General features: G+C 34.1%; 1 protein-coding gene across 2 annotated transcripts in view; it reads right to left on the bottom strand.

The window, feature by feature from the left end:
- ZCCHC7 (zinc finger CCHC-type containing 7) overlaps positions 1 to 14,492 on the bottom strand; it is a 158,986-nt gene that overhangs the window by 22,315 nt on the left and 122,179 nt on the right. For both annotated transcript variants that reach the window (XM_030567423.1, XM_030567422.1), the window contains one exon: positions 12,837 to 12,872. In XM_030567423.1, coding sequence (XP_030423283.1) covers positions 12,837 to 12,872 — 36 coding nt within the window. The remainder of the gene's footprint in view (positions 1 to 12,836; positions 12,873 to 14,492) is intronic.

Below are 14,492 nucleotides of genomic sequence, written 5' to 3'. Positions count from 1 at the left end.
AAGAAATGAATGTAATCTTTTGATACTCTTACGAATAGAGAAAAGCACTAAAATATTAATTTAGGATGTCGCTTCTGTAAAATGGACAAAAAAAATCTTCAGTAAGTTCAGAACAATGAATATATGCAAGACAGTATGGATAACAGCAATTCACCCCCTGAATGCTCCAAAATCTTCCTGGCTTAAAAAGCATCCCAATTTTCTCCAAAGGTGGTGGCATTTATTTACTGGTCCATGCCTAATTTTACATGGAATGCAAAACGGTATTTAAATAGGGTGGTGCATTAAATTTCAACTATTTCCTATGTAGCTCTCAATCTACAGACCTATCTTTCCTCTATTTTAATTTTAAAGTAAGTTAGCAAAGGCTTCCTTCTTAATCCCCAGAGACTACCTATACAGTGACACAAATGCACAAATTTATGACAGTAACATAAATGCTCCTCTGAAGTAATGTGCAACATTAAGTGAAATCGTTTCCTGGAAGATATTATAGGGATCTATATTTTATTTGCCATCTTAAACACATCTGGGTCTTTATGACCTTATTTTTAAAATGTATTTCCTTTTTATATTTCTTGGTGCAAATGGACTGCATAAATAAGCAATGTGCTATGAGGCTTCAGACTAGCCGATAAACCCTTTCAATTTTCATGCCAGCTTCTTCTTTTGTAATTCAAATCTGGCTGGAAACTGGCAGCTCTGAAAACTGAAACAAGCACTGCCACAAATACCTTGTAATGCTATCGACCTTGTCTGCCCATGCAGTGAGAAAGGGGGGATGCATATGTGTCTGCAGTCATCCAGATAACACAACTCATTTTGGGGGGGGGGGAGGGGATAACAGAAGCCAGCCCCGGACTGTGCACCAAAAGCAGTCATTACCAGGCAAGCTGGAGAATAAGTCTCTTCAAAATACACAGTGCATTTAAAAACCATATACAGGGCTCAGCCACTGCTTTCATTACCAATTTTAATTTAGCTCCTTCAGTTTGCCAGCCAGATAAACTCTTTGGTGCTGTTTTTTAATCTATTTGCCACATTTTCTGTTTAAGATTATAGTAATATGGGGCAGGAGAAGGAATCACTCTTAGAGGAAATAAAGAAATAGATCCGCTTATCAGCACCCATCAGAAAGTTCATTAATCAGCCAGGCTTTGTGCCCCCTAAATTGAAAGGTTAAATAATCCTCTCAGGAATATTTCTAGGCACCTCCGCCAATTGTCCGGAGAGAAGCTGCCATTCACAGCACTCTGGATCGGTGACAGGGTATTTTACTACTGTTTGGACCCCGAACAATGATGGACAAATGGCCTGGCTTACAAAGAAACCTTTTAGTACAAGGATGGAAAAGGACCACAAGCTTTGATGTGGGTTGGGGTGGAGGGAGGAAAGAGCGAGTTGAAGGAGGGGGAGGAGACATATATGGATCCCTCTATATTTTATTTGAATGTTTATTAGTGTAGCTATCAAATGTATTTACATATGCATGCACATACACACTATACAGACACATACATAATATGCACACACACTATTAAGAATATGCATGTTTACACAAGCATTTATACATTAATCTGAACACAAACATTTCCCGTGCTTGTAAAATTAGGAGTTGAACAGAACTGAAGCTTGGTTATATTTATTAGCTAATACACTGAGGAGCTAAACAAACCCCAAGATTTTAATTTTTACTGTCATTCTAAATGATTTACAGCTTCCTCTCCCGTCCCCCCCTCTAAACTATATCTGGTCTACTGGAACACCCTTAACCACAAGTAAAGCTTTTTTCAGAAAAGGAATTATTTCTTTAAAATATGGCAGAATATGAAAACCAAGCATATTATAGTAGTACTTGAATACAACTGATTCTGAGAGAATGTGTTTCAGTCCCTTCTAGCTGTGCTTTTGGAGTGTTATCTCAGGAGGAACAAATTATAACTAAAAATTCCTATGTTAATGATATACAAACTAGCTGTCAATCTGTATTGCCTTTGCTTGTATTGATGAGTGAAGGCATACAGTGCATTTAAATAATCAGACTATTAAAAAGACAAGGTCATTTCCTTATAACTTTGGCACTGGCACATGACCAATATGATTACTAACTAGCCAAGTTAACATTCATTTGGCAGGAAGCAGCATCTACAATTTGATAGCTACGTACCTTAGGCATCCCCCCTTTAAAGATACCACATATATCCCAGACAGAAACTTTGTACTTATTTTCATTTGCCTATGCAATGAGCTCCTGGTAACTATAAACTGCCTTTAAGGAAATATTTGATACATGTAGCGAAGATAATCGCTGATCAAACAAATTCAAACCAATCTGTAAATTAACTTCTTTGAAACTTCATATGGTGTTTAAATGTCTTTCCCATATACCCATTTCTATCAAAGAAGTCTTAATACCTGTTGCTAGATTTTACTTTGTAACATGATTTGGGGCACTTTGACTAGCTAGTCTGAAGTTTCTTAGAACAAAGCAGAATACACTTTAATTTCCTCTGACACCAATTAAATCAATACCTTACTGACAGTAATCATGTGCCCAAATCATCCTTCTGAAAACTTCTATGCCCTCTGCCCCCCTCTCTAAAACCCCTGTACCACCATCAGAAAAGCAGCATCAGTGGGATCTCGTTTAATCAGGTTCTCTGGGCTGCCCATCAAAAAGTCAAACCGAAACCGTATACCACTGTCAAATCCAGTATATCTAAATAAATACAATAATTTAAATTCAATCTCTTTACAGACAGAAAATAATATAAACCCTAACATTTTAGAGCCATTATGGCAAGCTGCTGTTTCTGAGAAATCCTATGCTTTATCGCTGGTTATTTAAAATGCCAGGGCAACAATTTACTAATAGAATGAACAGCACTGTCAAGAACAAAAACAAAGCAAGACACCATGTGTAGTCAGCACTGTCAGCTAAATAACTACAGTATGAGAACTTATCGTAGGTACAGTTATATAACAAAGCAATTAGAATCTACTGCAGATGCACAGATGAGGCACTAATGGAGAATATCCCATTCAAGTAGATATACACCGAACTGCAAAATCAAACGAGTAATTAAAAAGACGTTTGTCGAGTCCCGGTGGTGGCAGAAACAAACCGCCAATGGCAGTAATGTCATGGGCTGTTTAAACTTGAAGCACTGCCCAAGCAAAGGAAAATATATTGTATATCTATGCACGTTTGAGAGTTATAGACATGGCTTTTTGGAATAAATTTACTATACATTACAAACAAAATTAACATACTAAAATAAGTTAAAAGTTGAAGGTCTAACTTCAATCCACAGAAGCCAAAAAATTCAGAGCCAAGAGACTTCTTACTTTGTCATACATATTTATTTAAACACGTGATCAATCAGATCACCCACTGTTCTGAGACTTCGCTAATACTGTAATAAAATGGTGCTCAGTCAGCCTGGAACTAAGCTCTTTGACACTTAATATATGGAGTTTGGGGTTATATTTTAATCACTTTTTAATTAAAACAAAACCAAGGTAAATCTGTCAGAGATAGTAACTTCTTCATTGACATAACAGGCCATACCTAGATGTGTTGCTGTTATTATTGACATGACAGACCGCTCAGAAATAAGTCAATGAATATTTTTAGGGAATCAATCTGTAGATGATTAACATGAGCCAGCATAACTTAAAAAGTTATGATCTAATGTGTTTGAGTTCACTGACAAGATAAACTCTCAGCTCTTAAACAGCAATAATGTTCTATACCTGTCTACTAAAAGAGTTATATACACACATTAATTGGTGTAACACACCATATTCTCTCCTCCTAGGTAAGTGAATATTCACAGACTTTTTAACATACAGATTATTTATACGATATAGTGCAGTAGTTTTAAATGATACTAAAGCATACCAGTTACAGACCATTACTCAGTGGATAACTGACAAGCAACGGAGCCATTATAATTATGACTCAAAATTCTTATGAATCAGAACAGGATGTCCATGTCTGAGTTAGCAGTTTACATATTTAAACTGTTTTTTAAATTTTGCAATATTCAAAGGCATTTATCCACTTAATGCAGCAAAATGCAAATATTTTAAATTAAAAATATTTATATCTAGATTTTATATAAAGATGCTAAACCACCACATAATTTTTTGTTTTTTCATACAGCAACCTTAGACACAACCTCACATATTTTAACAAAATGCAGTAAACTTTGTTCCTGCACTCACAGTTTGTATGTCAAGATTCAATGAACAGCAATAATTTACAGTAAAAAGCATGAAAATGTACTACACTCTACTGTAGGTGAACTGCACAGAATTATTACATACTCTCTCAGACTAAAGGCTGTAAACACAAAATGCAGCAAATCTGACGCTAATCTTCCACCTATTTATTTTACTGTTCAAATCGTTAATACTTGTCAGCATAGAAATTAGCGAAATGAATGCTTATATGTATCTTTTTTATTTAAAAACAAAACAAAACAAGTCAAAGTAGTCACCAGCTCCATAAACATTACAGAAATGATAGCACAGGTGAATCCTTTTAGCTAAATGAAGCTGGTGGTGATTATATGAGGGAGAAGGCTTTTTGATAAGATCTAAACATTAATCATTCTTTTTTCTACTTAAGTAACTATTTATCCAATCATTCCAGTGCATCACAAAAATAATGTGTGATGAAGAGAGATTAATACAGGGCAGTTTAGACATTAAGAACACAGAGGTTCATACTCCAGTTCTTAGTAAATATTTGGGGTAATTGTCATCCTTTCCCAGTTGTATGAATGCACTGCCATTGGGATCACTGACAGTTACATGCGTTGTACAACAGCCTTCAGAATAAAATGGTGTTATTGTTAATTGAAATAAAAATACATTAATTTCACCGCCCATAAAGCCATGGTCCTAGTCTCCCACCCCGCAGAAAGTACAGAGTTCCTTAAATATCTTCATTATGCATTCAGAAGACCCATGGAAGTCACAGATGTACTGAAGGATGGATCTTAACAAATGGAAATAGTTCAAGGGGCGACTGTACATAGGTGTGCAGAAGTTGAAAATGAAAACAGTCTGATGAGATCAGTCCATCCATCTCTTCCCAGTGTAAGACTGTTTCCAACGGCACATCAAACCACAACTTATAATCAAGGCTTAAGCTGTACCACATCACTCCCCTGCCCTAATACGTACAATCACCTAGTTTCAGCATAAAATATTATAGAAAATATTCAGAAAATAACTATTATGATTAAACGGTTCAAATAAATGACAGTTCATTGTTGTGCCACTTGCAGGTTCATATTCCAACAAGGTTAACTTTCACAGGCTCTAACAACAGCACAGAATTCTCAGAGTGCTTTAGTGGTGGACATAGCATACGGCTAAGGGCCAGATCCTCAGCTGCTGTAATCTGACAGTGCTCCACTGAACAGCTAGGACAATTTACATGAGCTGAAGATCCAGCCCTAGGTATAGAAAGACATTAAGAACAGCATCAGTAGCAAAGCCTCAAACAAACATAGTAACATGGGCGCCACTTAAAAATATCTGCAATTGGAATTTTCTACTCTGTCTTTATTAGTAAAAACCAAAACCTGATTATTGCGTACTTCAATGATTTCCCCTTATAAGCGGTTAGCTGCATCTAGTTCTAAAATTGTATTTTCCTGAGAAGGTAAGTATGCATAGAGTACGTGTTTGTAGGCATTCAAAAGTTTAACATGATCTTTTTTATTATTTATGAAGATCGTTCATTTTGCCTATACTACTTAAAGGTCGTTTAAAGTAAAAACTGGAAAACAATCATTTTAACAATCAATCTCACCCATACATGTAGTATATATTTCGGACTCATTATACAGTTAAAGTTACTATGTGTAGAATGATCTAACTGCTAATTTATATCTCAAAGCTATCAGGGCAGCCTTTTGTATACTTTGGCTATTTGGAAATAGGACCAGCCCTAAGAGTTCCCTATGGTGACAGCAGTAAAAGTACTCTGAATTAACCTTGCAAAGAAATCACAAGTAAGGAAGAAATAGCAATTAATAGGAAAACAATACTATATACTGCAAAACAAAAACTAAATGAAAAAAGTTTCTATTTTAACTAATAAATCTGTCAAACCAAACCACTCCTGATTGATTTTTTTTTTTAAATAATGGAACACTTATGAAGCATAATACCTTCATGGAAACATCTGTCAAAGGCCACACACAGGAGGGATGAAATTTTCATAAACATTTGATAATTAAAAAAATTAACTCTACCAGTTATTATTAAAAGGGTTGGAACATCATTCTCCTAAACTAAGCATGTTGCAGCATAAATTTTCAAGCCATGTGAGAACTTGATGTAACCCAAACATCATAAACCACTTTTACCTAAATGTAGATGCTCTGGTTTTTCCATTGCACAGAACATCACAAAGTCATCCTTATTTCAAATTCAAATGCCTTGCAATTTTGGGTTATCGTCACTGTAAAACATCCAGTAAAATGGCTATGTGAGTTTTGACAAATAACTTGTGATGGGATGCTGTCTCCCCAACGTATGTGAAAAATATATAGCCTATGTCCAACAAAAGTCATATTTTTACAGTATTTTCTTTAAAAAAAAACCAACACTGATCAGTTGGTGAAATGTAATATAATTTACACAATCTTTACAAAGTTACTGCTCTAGAAATCTTAGGTCAAGTAACGAGAGGAGTTAATACTGTAGTCATGTTCCAAGAGCCTCAACTAATCCCATCCATGAGCCCGAGAGCAGCAAGACTGGAGAGTAGCAAGACTTACTCTCTCCACTGAAATACTTTTTTCCGTCTTTCATCTGCACAAAATCTACAAAGCCTTCTCTAGTTTCCAAATTTTCCAACTCTCCAGCTTAGATATTTTTTCACAAACGCTGTATTTTAAAAATGCTTTCTGAAAGTCACATTTTTAAGGATTTAAATTGATTTGAGGCTAGACTGCTTACATTTTTATTTCAGAAAAAAAGGTGGCAGGCCATGTAGAATTGTAATAATGGCACACAAAGAAATCAGAGCGCAAAATTTAAACACAAAAGATGTATTGTCCCTTCATGTCTTTTACGCACACAGGCCAAAAACAGCAAATTTCTGGTTTACCTTTTTTTATGTAAATGGATTATAAGTAAGATTAACAAATTGTCAAAAATGTGTTAAACGGTAGCCTCCGCTGGTTAAAAATTCTCATGTCTGTAAAACTCTGTTGGTGGCCATCTTGGACTGGGGTTGTAATACAAATGAAACTAGCAGAGACAGGAGATGGGGGAGGGGACATTTACTGGCTGAACACTGGAAGAGGAAGGGAGGGATTATCAAGGATGAGCTATCCTTATGGAAAGAACCCTCCTAAAAACAGCAGGAATTTTTTTTAAAGTATATCTACACATCTGGAAAATACCTTAGAAAACAAGAAACAAACTATATTTTGTCCATCTTCCGGGATTTACCTTTCCTTAGTCTTTCTACGTGTATTTCCTGAAGAAGGCCATATTGATACATGAAAGATTAATTTATATTTCTTTAATGTATGTAGATTTTATTCTTGGATTGTGGTTGCTATATGCTTCATTGTATGACTGCATTAGATTACAATATGCTATGATAAAGTATAATGTACATAGTTAGAATAAAATGAAAATATTGCGGGTTGTTTTTTAAAAATAAGCTTTGTCCTACATTCTTCATAGTTATCCCTTATTTGACTGAAAGGTAAATGCTCATTTAAAAAATACGCACGCGCGCGCACACACACACTATACCTCCCCCACCTCACACACACAGTCAAATCCCACTCATTTTACTTACTTTAGTAGACCCCCTAAGCCAAGGGTTCTCAAGCAAGGATACGCAGAGGTCTTCCAGGGGATACATCAACTCATCTAGATATTTGCCTAGTTTTACCACAGGCTACATATAAAGCACTAGCAAAGTCAGTACAAACTAAAATTTCATATAGACAGTGACATGTTTATCCTGCTCTATATATTATACACTGACATGTAAATACAATATTTATTTACAGTTGATTTATTTTATAAATATATGGTCAAAATGAGTAAGTCAGCAATTTTTCAGTAATAGCATGTTGTGGCACTTTTGTATATTTATGTCTGATTTCATAAGCAAGTAATTTTTCAGTGAGGTGAAACTTTGATTTGGCTTGCGAACCCCGACTCCTGACAGGGGTACAGTAGTCTGGAAAGGCTGAGAGCCACGGCACTAAGCTATTCATAGATTTACAGATTCCAAGGCCAAAAGGGACCATTGTGACCATCTAAGCTGACCTATATAGCACAGATCAGAGAACTTCTCCAAAATAATTCCTGGAGAAGATTTTTTTTTTAAAAATCCAATCTTGATTTTAAAATGGTCAGTGATGGAGACCCACCATGACCCTTGGTAAATTGTTCCAATGGTTAATTACTCTCGACATTAAAACGTTTGCATTATTTCCAGTCTGAATTTGTTTAGCTTCTACTGCCAGCCACTGGATTGCCTTTCTCTGCCACAGTGAAGGTAAACTGGATTCAGCCCAAAGCCACACGCATGTAGTTACATATAAAGTGTGCTGGTATTTTTTTTTCAGAAATACTCCACAGCAGTAGCTGTCTTCTGAAGAGGGTAATACTGCTGTATAATAACAGGGCTATCTGCTATTAGTCTTTGTTTAAAGTAGTGCTCACTATGTTCAAGGAATTTTCCAGACTCTCCAGAAGGCCTGGTCTCGGTCCCAAGCACTTCATAATCTAAGGATACAGTCTATACAGTCAAGATTGAGTACAAATCGGTTTGGTGTATTTGTAGGTGTGTGACTCTCCAAGAAGTGTAAAGTTACCTAAAAGGGGAACTGCCACAGGGAAAAAAGAAAGGTGATTAGATTAAATATACAGAGCATTTTTAGGTCAAACGGCAAAGCTGAACAAAATTATCCAATAATGTAAGTTAGAAGATAAATCCTGTTTGTTCCACTGACTTCAGTATGGACTATTTTTGCAACTGAAGTGGGAAGGATTTTTCCTAGGCCTGAATCTGTCCAGAGTAAAATATTCTACAAACCCAAATACAATTCTAGTTTGGGTAGTGAGTAGTTTATAAACAGAAATGAAAAATAACAGAAAGATAGAATTTAGAAAGAGGCTATTCTTAAAGTGACTTGCTATGACTGAAAGTGTTCTTTACTATACCTATGATACGAAAGAGATTATAGTGATGGTATGGTCTTCGGATCAGAGACTGCATCTTTCTGAGTATTTGCAGCTCATCTTGTACAACCAGGCCACCAATCCCAATTGGTGTCGTTGGCTACTACCATAATAAAATCATAAACGACAATACTATTTCTTCAGCCAGAGCTATAGGCAGGTTCCCTAAGGCTCAGGGACAATGCACTATAGTACTCAACTTGTTTCAAAGGCTCTTAAAAATTATTTTCTTGTAGGACTGTGATTCTTCATATTCTATTATTATTTATATCTGGCCAAAATAGTTTAAAATTATTTTTACTGGATTTTGAAAATCAACTTCTCGTATTATTACCTTACTGCTATGAGTTCATAATAACAAGTTTGCTAAATGGAGAACTGTGTATCTGCCTATCATTTATTGCATGCAGGAAACAACCAGAGGAAAAAACCCATAAAATATGTCAACTTTATTTTATTTTGTCTGAAAAAAGGAGAAACACATAGAATAGGCACAATGAAAATTATTTAATCACGTTTTAAATCATCGTCAAAATTGGTCATTAAATAGTAATTCTAGTTATAGTTGAAAGAAATTTCAAGAACCAAACCCTCTCCAGTTATAAACCTTTGATTATCACAGAGCCTTTAAATTTAAGCATCATTAATATGAGTTAATTGTTTTTTTCTGACACGGAACAAACTAAAATATTCTGCTCATAATTCTTTTCACCATTTCAACTGCCTCTTAACATTTTTGAAATTCTAACAAAAAGAAGCTGCCAGCAAGACATTTCTGACAATATTACAAAGGTTTTTTTTGGTGTGTCAAAATTTCCAACCATAATAGTTTGAACTAAAACCTAACACCAACTATAACAGTAGCAATGGAATTGTTATGTACTCATTGTTCTTCCTGAAGTTACACTAAAGTGCAAGAGCTACTATGAGTCAATAGATGGCAGTCCACCTCTTAGAAAAGAGACATATCATGAATATAATCATCAAAAGCATCACAAAGAGACAAGAATTGGTTTCTGTTGTTTTTAACAAGCTTTCAGAGTGATTAATTAAGAACATTTTAAGAATGTATGTGCATTTAAATACAATTTTTATATGGACCTTTGGCAAGGTGGTATGATAGAAGTGGTTTTAAAGGTTCATAAACATGACACATATTTGTATAAAATACAATTGTTGCTCTGCTTGGGTTGATGTCTATATATGTTATGCACATTATCAGTTTAGAATTTTCCCAAATTCAGTTTGAACCCAGTTGTTAATTTGCTATATATATTGCTCAAGTGTGAAAAAACCTGAATCTAACATTAGTACATATACCTGCAACGATGTGCATATTCTCCAAAAATAATAAATGCAAGTATTTTTCTTCTCTTGCATTATTTGTTTAGAAATCTGTATTTACAGTAAAGTATTATGGAATTGTAAATTGATGACTGCAGTTAAACAGTAGAATGCCTATATAAGAGCAAACAACTTCTACCTTTTAGTCATACTTATGTAAAAGAAATAGACAAGAAGTCTATTCTAACACGACAGTTTCAGCATCATCTGTGGATATTATTTGCTTCTCTTGCAGTTTAGATCTAGGGAGAATTCTTAAGTGAAAAACAAAAGTTGACCCTGACATGTTTAAGTAGTTTAAATAATATAGATTCTCTTGAACTACAGCCTCTATTTTAAACATCTACGATGTCTGTTGTCAACTGAAGTTTTAAAAAAAGTATAATCTGATTATGCTTCAATTAATGTAGTTGTCAAAATTGATCTTCTCATGAAAGATGCTATGTAAATACAAAATATCATCATAACTTAAAAACCTGGATAATTTATAGTACTAAATAGCAAAGGCATTTATAAGAAACAAAGTAGGGACTACATATTTAGTAATAAAATCGGAAATATTTATGTGTACGTATATTTGATCACATTTCAAAATATTCTTTCACAAGCACAGAGTAACCCAAAGCACTATTTTTTCCAAATTAATTAATTTTTCCAATATGACATTTCCATGTATAGCTCCAAAAATTTTGAAGTAGATCTTCTGTTGGTGGATATTGTTAATTTCACACCATTGAAGGTATAAAGTCAAAATACTTTCCCTGAAAATTAGATGGCTACAATTCGTCATGGTGAAACAGCTCAGATTGCTTGTCAATGATTGCCCGGGAGAATCTGTTTTTAGCCTTTTAAAAAGTAAGAATTTTTGTAGTGTACTTCTCTGAGTAATTGTTCAATGTCCAAAACAGGCCCAAACAACAAAATATATTTTGACATATTAGCCGAAACCTAATTCATCATCACACTATTGCATAAATACATCTATGTGATTCTTTGATTTCAAGTTCCATAAGGGATCTAACAAACCATTTTAACATTTCCTTTTCTGGAGCATAAAGAATTATAAAGGATCGAATCTTTTCTTTTGAGCATCTTTAAATAAGTAAAGCAAACAATATAAATAAATGCAACTAAACCTATTCTTATTACATCTTCTTTAATCTGGTAATTTAAGAGCAAAGAAAATATGCATATAGAAATGGAGATTTCCAAAGTGAATGTTTAAAAAAACCCAAACTCTAAGCACAGGAGAGATTTTCAACAGAGTGTATCCTTTACTGTTAAATTTTGCTACTAAAACAGAAAAGAGAAAGTTCCAACATGTTGAAAAGGCACAAGGAACAGATTTTAAAGGACATCCTATAGCAGTATTCCCTTATTTGAAAGAAAAACTTCAAAACCACAGCACAAGAAAAAGTACTGGCCAAACTTTTCTGCTTCCTTTAATCGTACAAGGATGACAGTGGTTATAAAGTTATTCCAGTTGAACACACATTTTCCTTATGTTGAAAAGAAGTCATAGGCAATGCCTAATTTTTTATACATAAATGTGTATGTGTGTATATATATATATTTATTCTGTATTTAAGGTTTGTAGTGTATATCAATTAGACATTATTCTAAACAAGTTAAATCTTGTTTTCAGATTCCACATTATTTAATGTAGGTGCAGTTTGTTTAAATTTTCCCAGCGTTTTGCATACAAGAAAAAAAATTAAAAACTGAATGATTTATTTGTAGTGTGCAGTAGTTATTTTTACAATCATAGACCAACTAACCAGGTGCCAAAGAAGAAGTGGCAGTTGATTTCTTCTGTAAGAATCATGTATAAAGATTTTAAAGTTTATTTCTAAAATTCACATTCCAATCTCTAGGTAAAGTTCTTTAAATCAAAGTTAAAGAAACTGTCTTGTAATATACGGGGATTTGACAACCAAATCTGTGAAACAATGGGAGAAGAATACTGTTACACCCCAGTATAAAATTAAACTTTCTTTTTTGTAATGTATATAGTAAATGCAGTTATGGAGTGGAAAGTGATAGGATGCAGTCATTAAATTATGCTAGTAACACAATCAGAACTTCTAAGAATGGATAAAAAGGGACAGCGTATTATTTCATCCTCCAGTTCAAAAACTCTTCAGATGTTTATTATCTTTCTGAAGAAGATGCCTGTCTATATTTTATGGTCAGCAGTTCACAGAAGAGTAAATAGGTTGGGTGTACAAGAAAATAAAAAAGGTGTTTCTACTTACTGTTAGGTGATACTGCCTCCATATTTCTGGGCAAGCCTGGAAAATAAAAATATTGATCAGCTGGGAGCATGAAACAAGGTGCTTTACAGCCTGTTGGTTTTGGCATAACACAGTATCCACCGGTGTCGGTCACAGGAAAATAAGAAGCTTAACTGAAAGGGTCTGCATTTCAGCTTCAAAAACCTGGCTAGACAGTTTAATTGAATTTTACACTGGTTTAACACACTCCCTGCCATTGTCAGAAAGCCAGTAACAGTTTTCTCTGTCCCTTTCTTCTCTTAAGATTAGAAGTTTTGGAGACTAACATGTTCCTAACTGTCATAACAATTATTACTATAAAACAAACCCAAACCCAGCAGACTGAAATTCTGCATGCAGGGTATAGAATGTGTTTTGTAACATTTGAAACCTACATAATGTTTTGGAAATTAATTCAGCAGTTATTTCGCTTTAATACAGAAGTGAACTTAAAATTATGTTGCTGTTTTTGTACATGTCTGAATCCTAATCAAAATATAATTGTTACAAGTAATAATCCTCAGTAGCCTAATGTCAGATGAGATGTAAACAAGGAGCATAACAGATTGCTTTAATGCTTCTATTTTTACAATGGCTTGCTGTCTTCTGTTTTGATCTTTGCCCATCTTATTCACAAACTTCAAAGCAGAGTCCATGGTAAAAACTATTTATAAAGTAGATTTTCTATAATAGCAATTTAACAGTAGACTTGAAGAAAGCAAGAACGTGGGGGAGAGGGAATATGAAACTTTTTTATTAAAAAACAAAATAAAAATGTATTGAGACCTGGCTGCTAAATATTTTCCTAATATTCCTTAATATTTTTACAAAATTTACAATGGCTTTTCTGATTCTGATTTTATACACATATCAGAGCCAGAAACAAATACCTATTGCTAATGTGACTGTTATACATGTCAAAACCAGGTGTGTGTTAGTCACATATACACACATAGCTGTACAACTATTATCTGTGCACCATCTTTAATTTTCTTTATAATGCCTCTATTTACTGTGGAAATAATCTCTCCATCATTTGAATGATTTCCCATTTGGTTTGTAAATCTCAATTTTGAGTGTTTCCATCAGAAATCTTGGTTATTCCATGTTGTCCAGTCCCCTTGTCTTGCAAATTTATATTAGTAACATTTCTTAAGATTTTTGATCCAATCCTTTCTCCCATGCCTGATATACCTATTTTCCTTTATTTTTACATATAATTTACATTTAAAAATACAAGCAATAAACAAAATGTAATGGAACTTCTGAAAAATAAAAGGTAGTGCCAGTGGCTCTAATGTGGCCAGATAGCACCACAGAAGGTTTTCTCCAAATGAGCTGAAAATTGTATTATTTATTATATATTTTACTAGTCCTGTAATTTTCCAGAGGAAAAAGTACACTCTCTGCAGTGCAACCGTTCCACACTTTTTGTCTTATTAAAATACTGCATGTAAATATTTGTATTTTATATTAATATTATTTTTGTAAAGAAACAGTAAGATGCATTATATTTCTGGGCACAGGGAAGCAATAAAAGGTTACAGTTTAAAAACACTCAAGCTATCCTGGAATGCAAACAAAAGGATTTACCATCTCTCCTAAAATGGATACTAGTTTGGCACTTACACAGGATTA

The sequence above is a fragment of the Gopherus evgoodei genome, chromosome 6 (assembly GCF_007399415.2).
Source record: "Gopherus evgoodei ecotype Sinaloan lineage chromosome 6, rGopEvg1_v1.p, whole genome shotgun sequence".
NCBI classification, from domain to species: Eukaryota; Metazoa; Chordata; order Testudines; family Testudinidae; genus Gopherus; species Gopherus evgoodei.
Note: the sequence above shows the minus strand (reverse complement) of the source record. Positions and strands in the feature narration are given on the sequence as shown.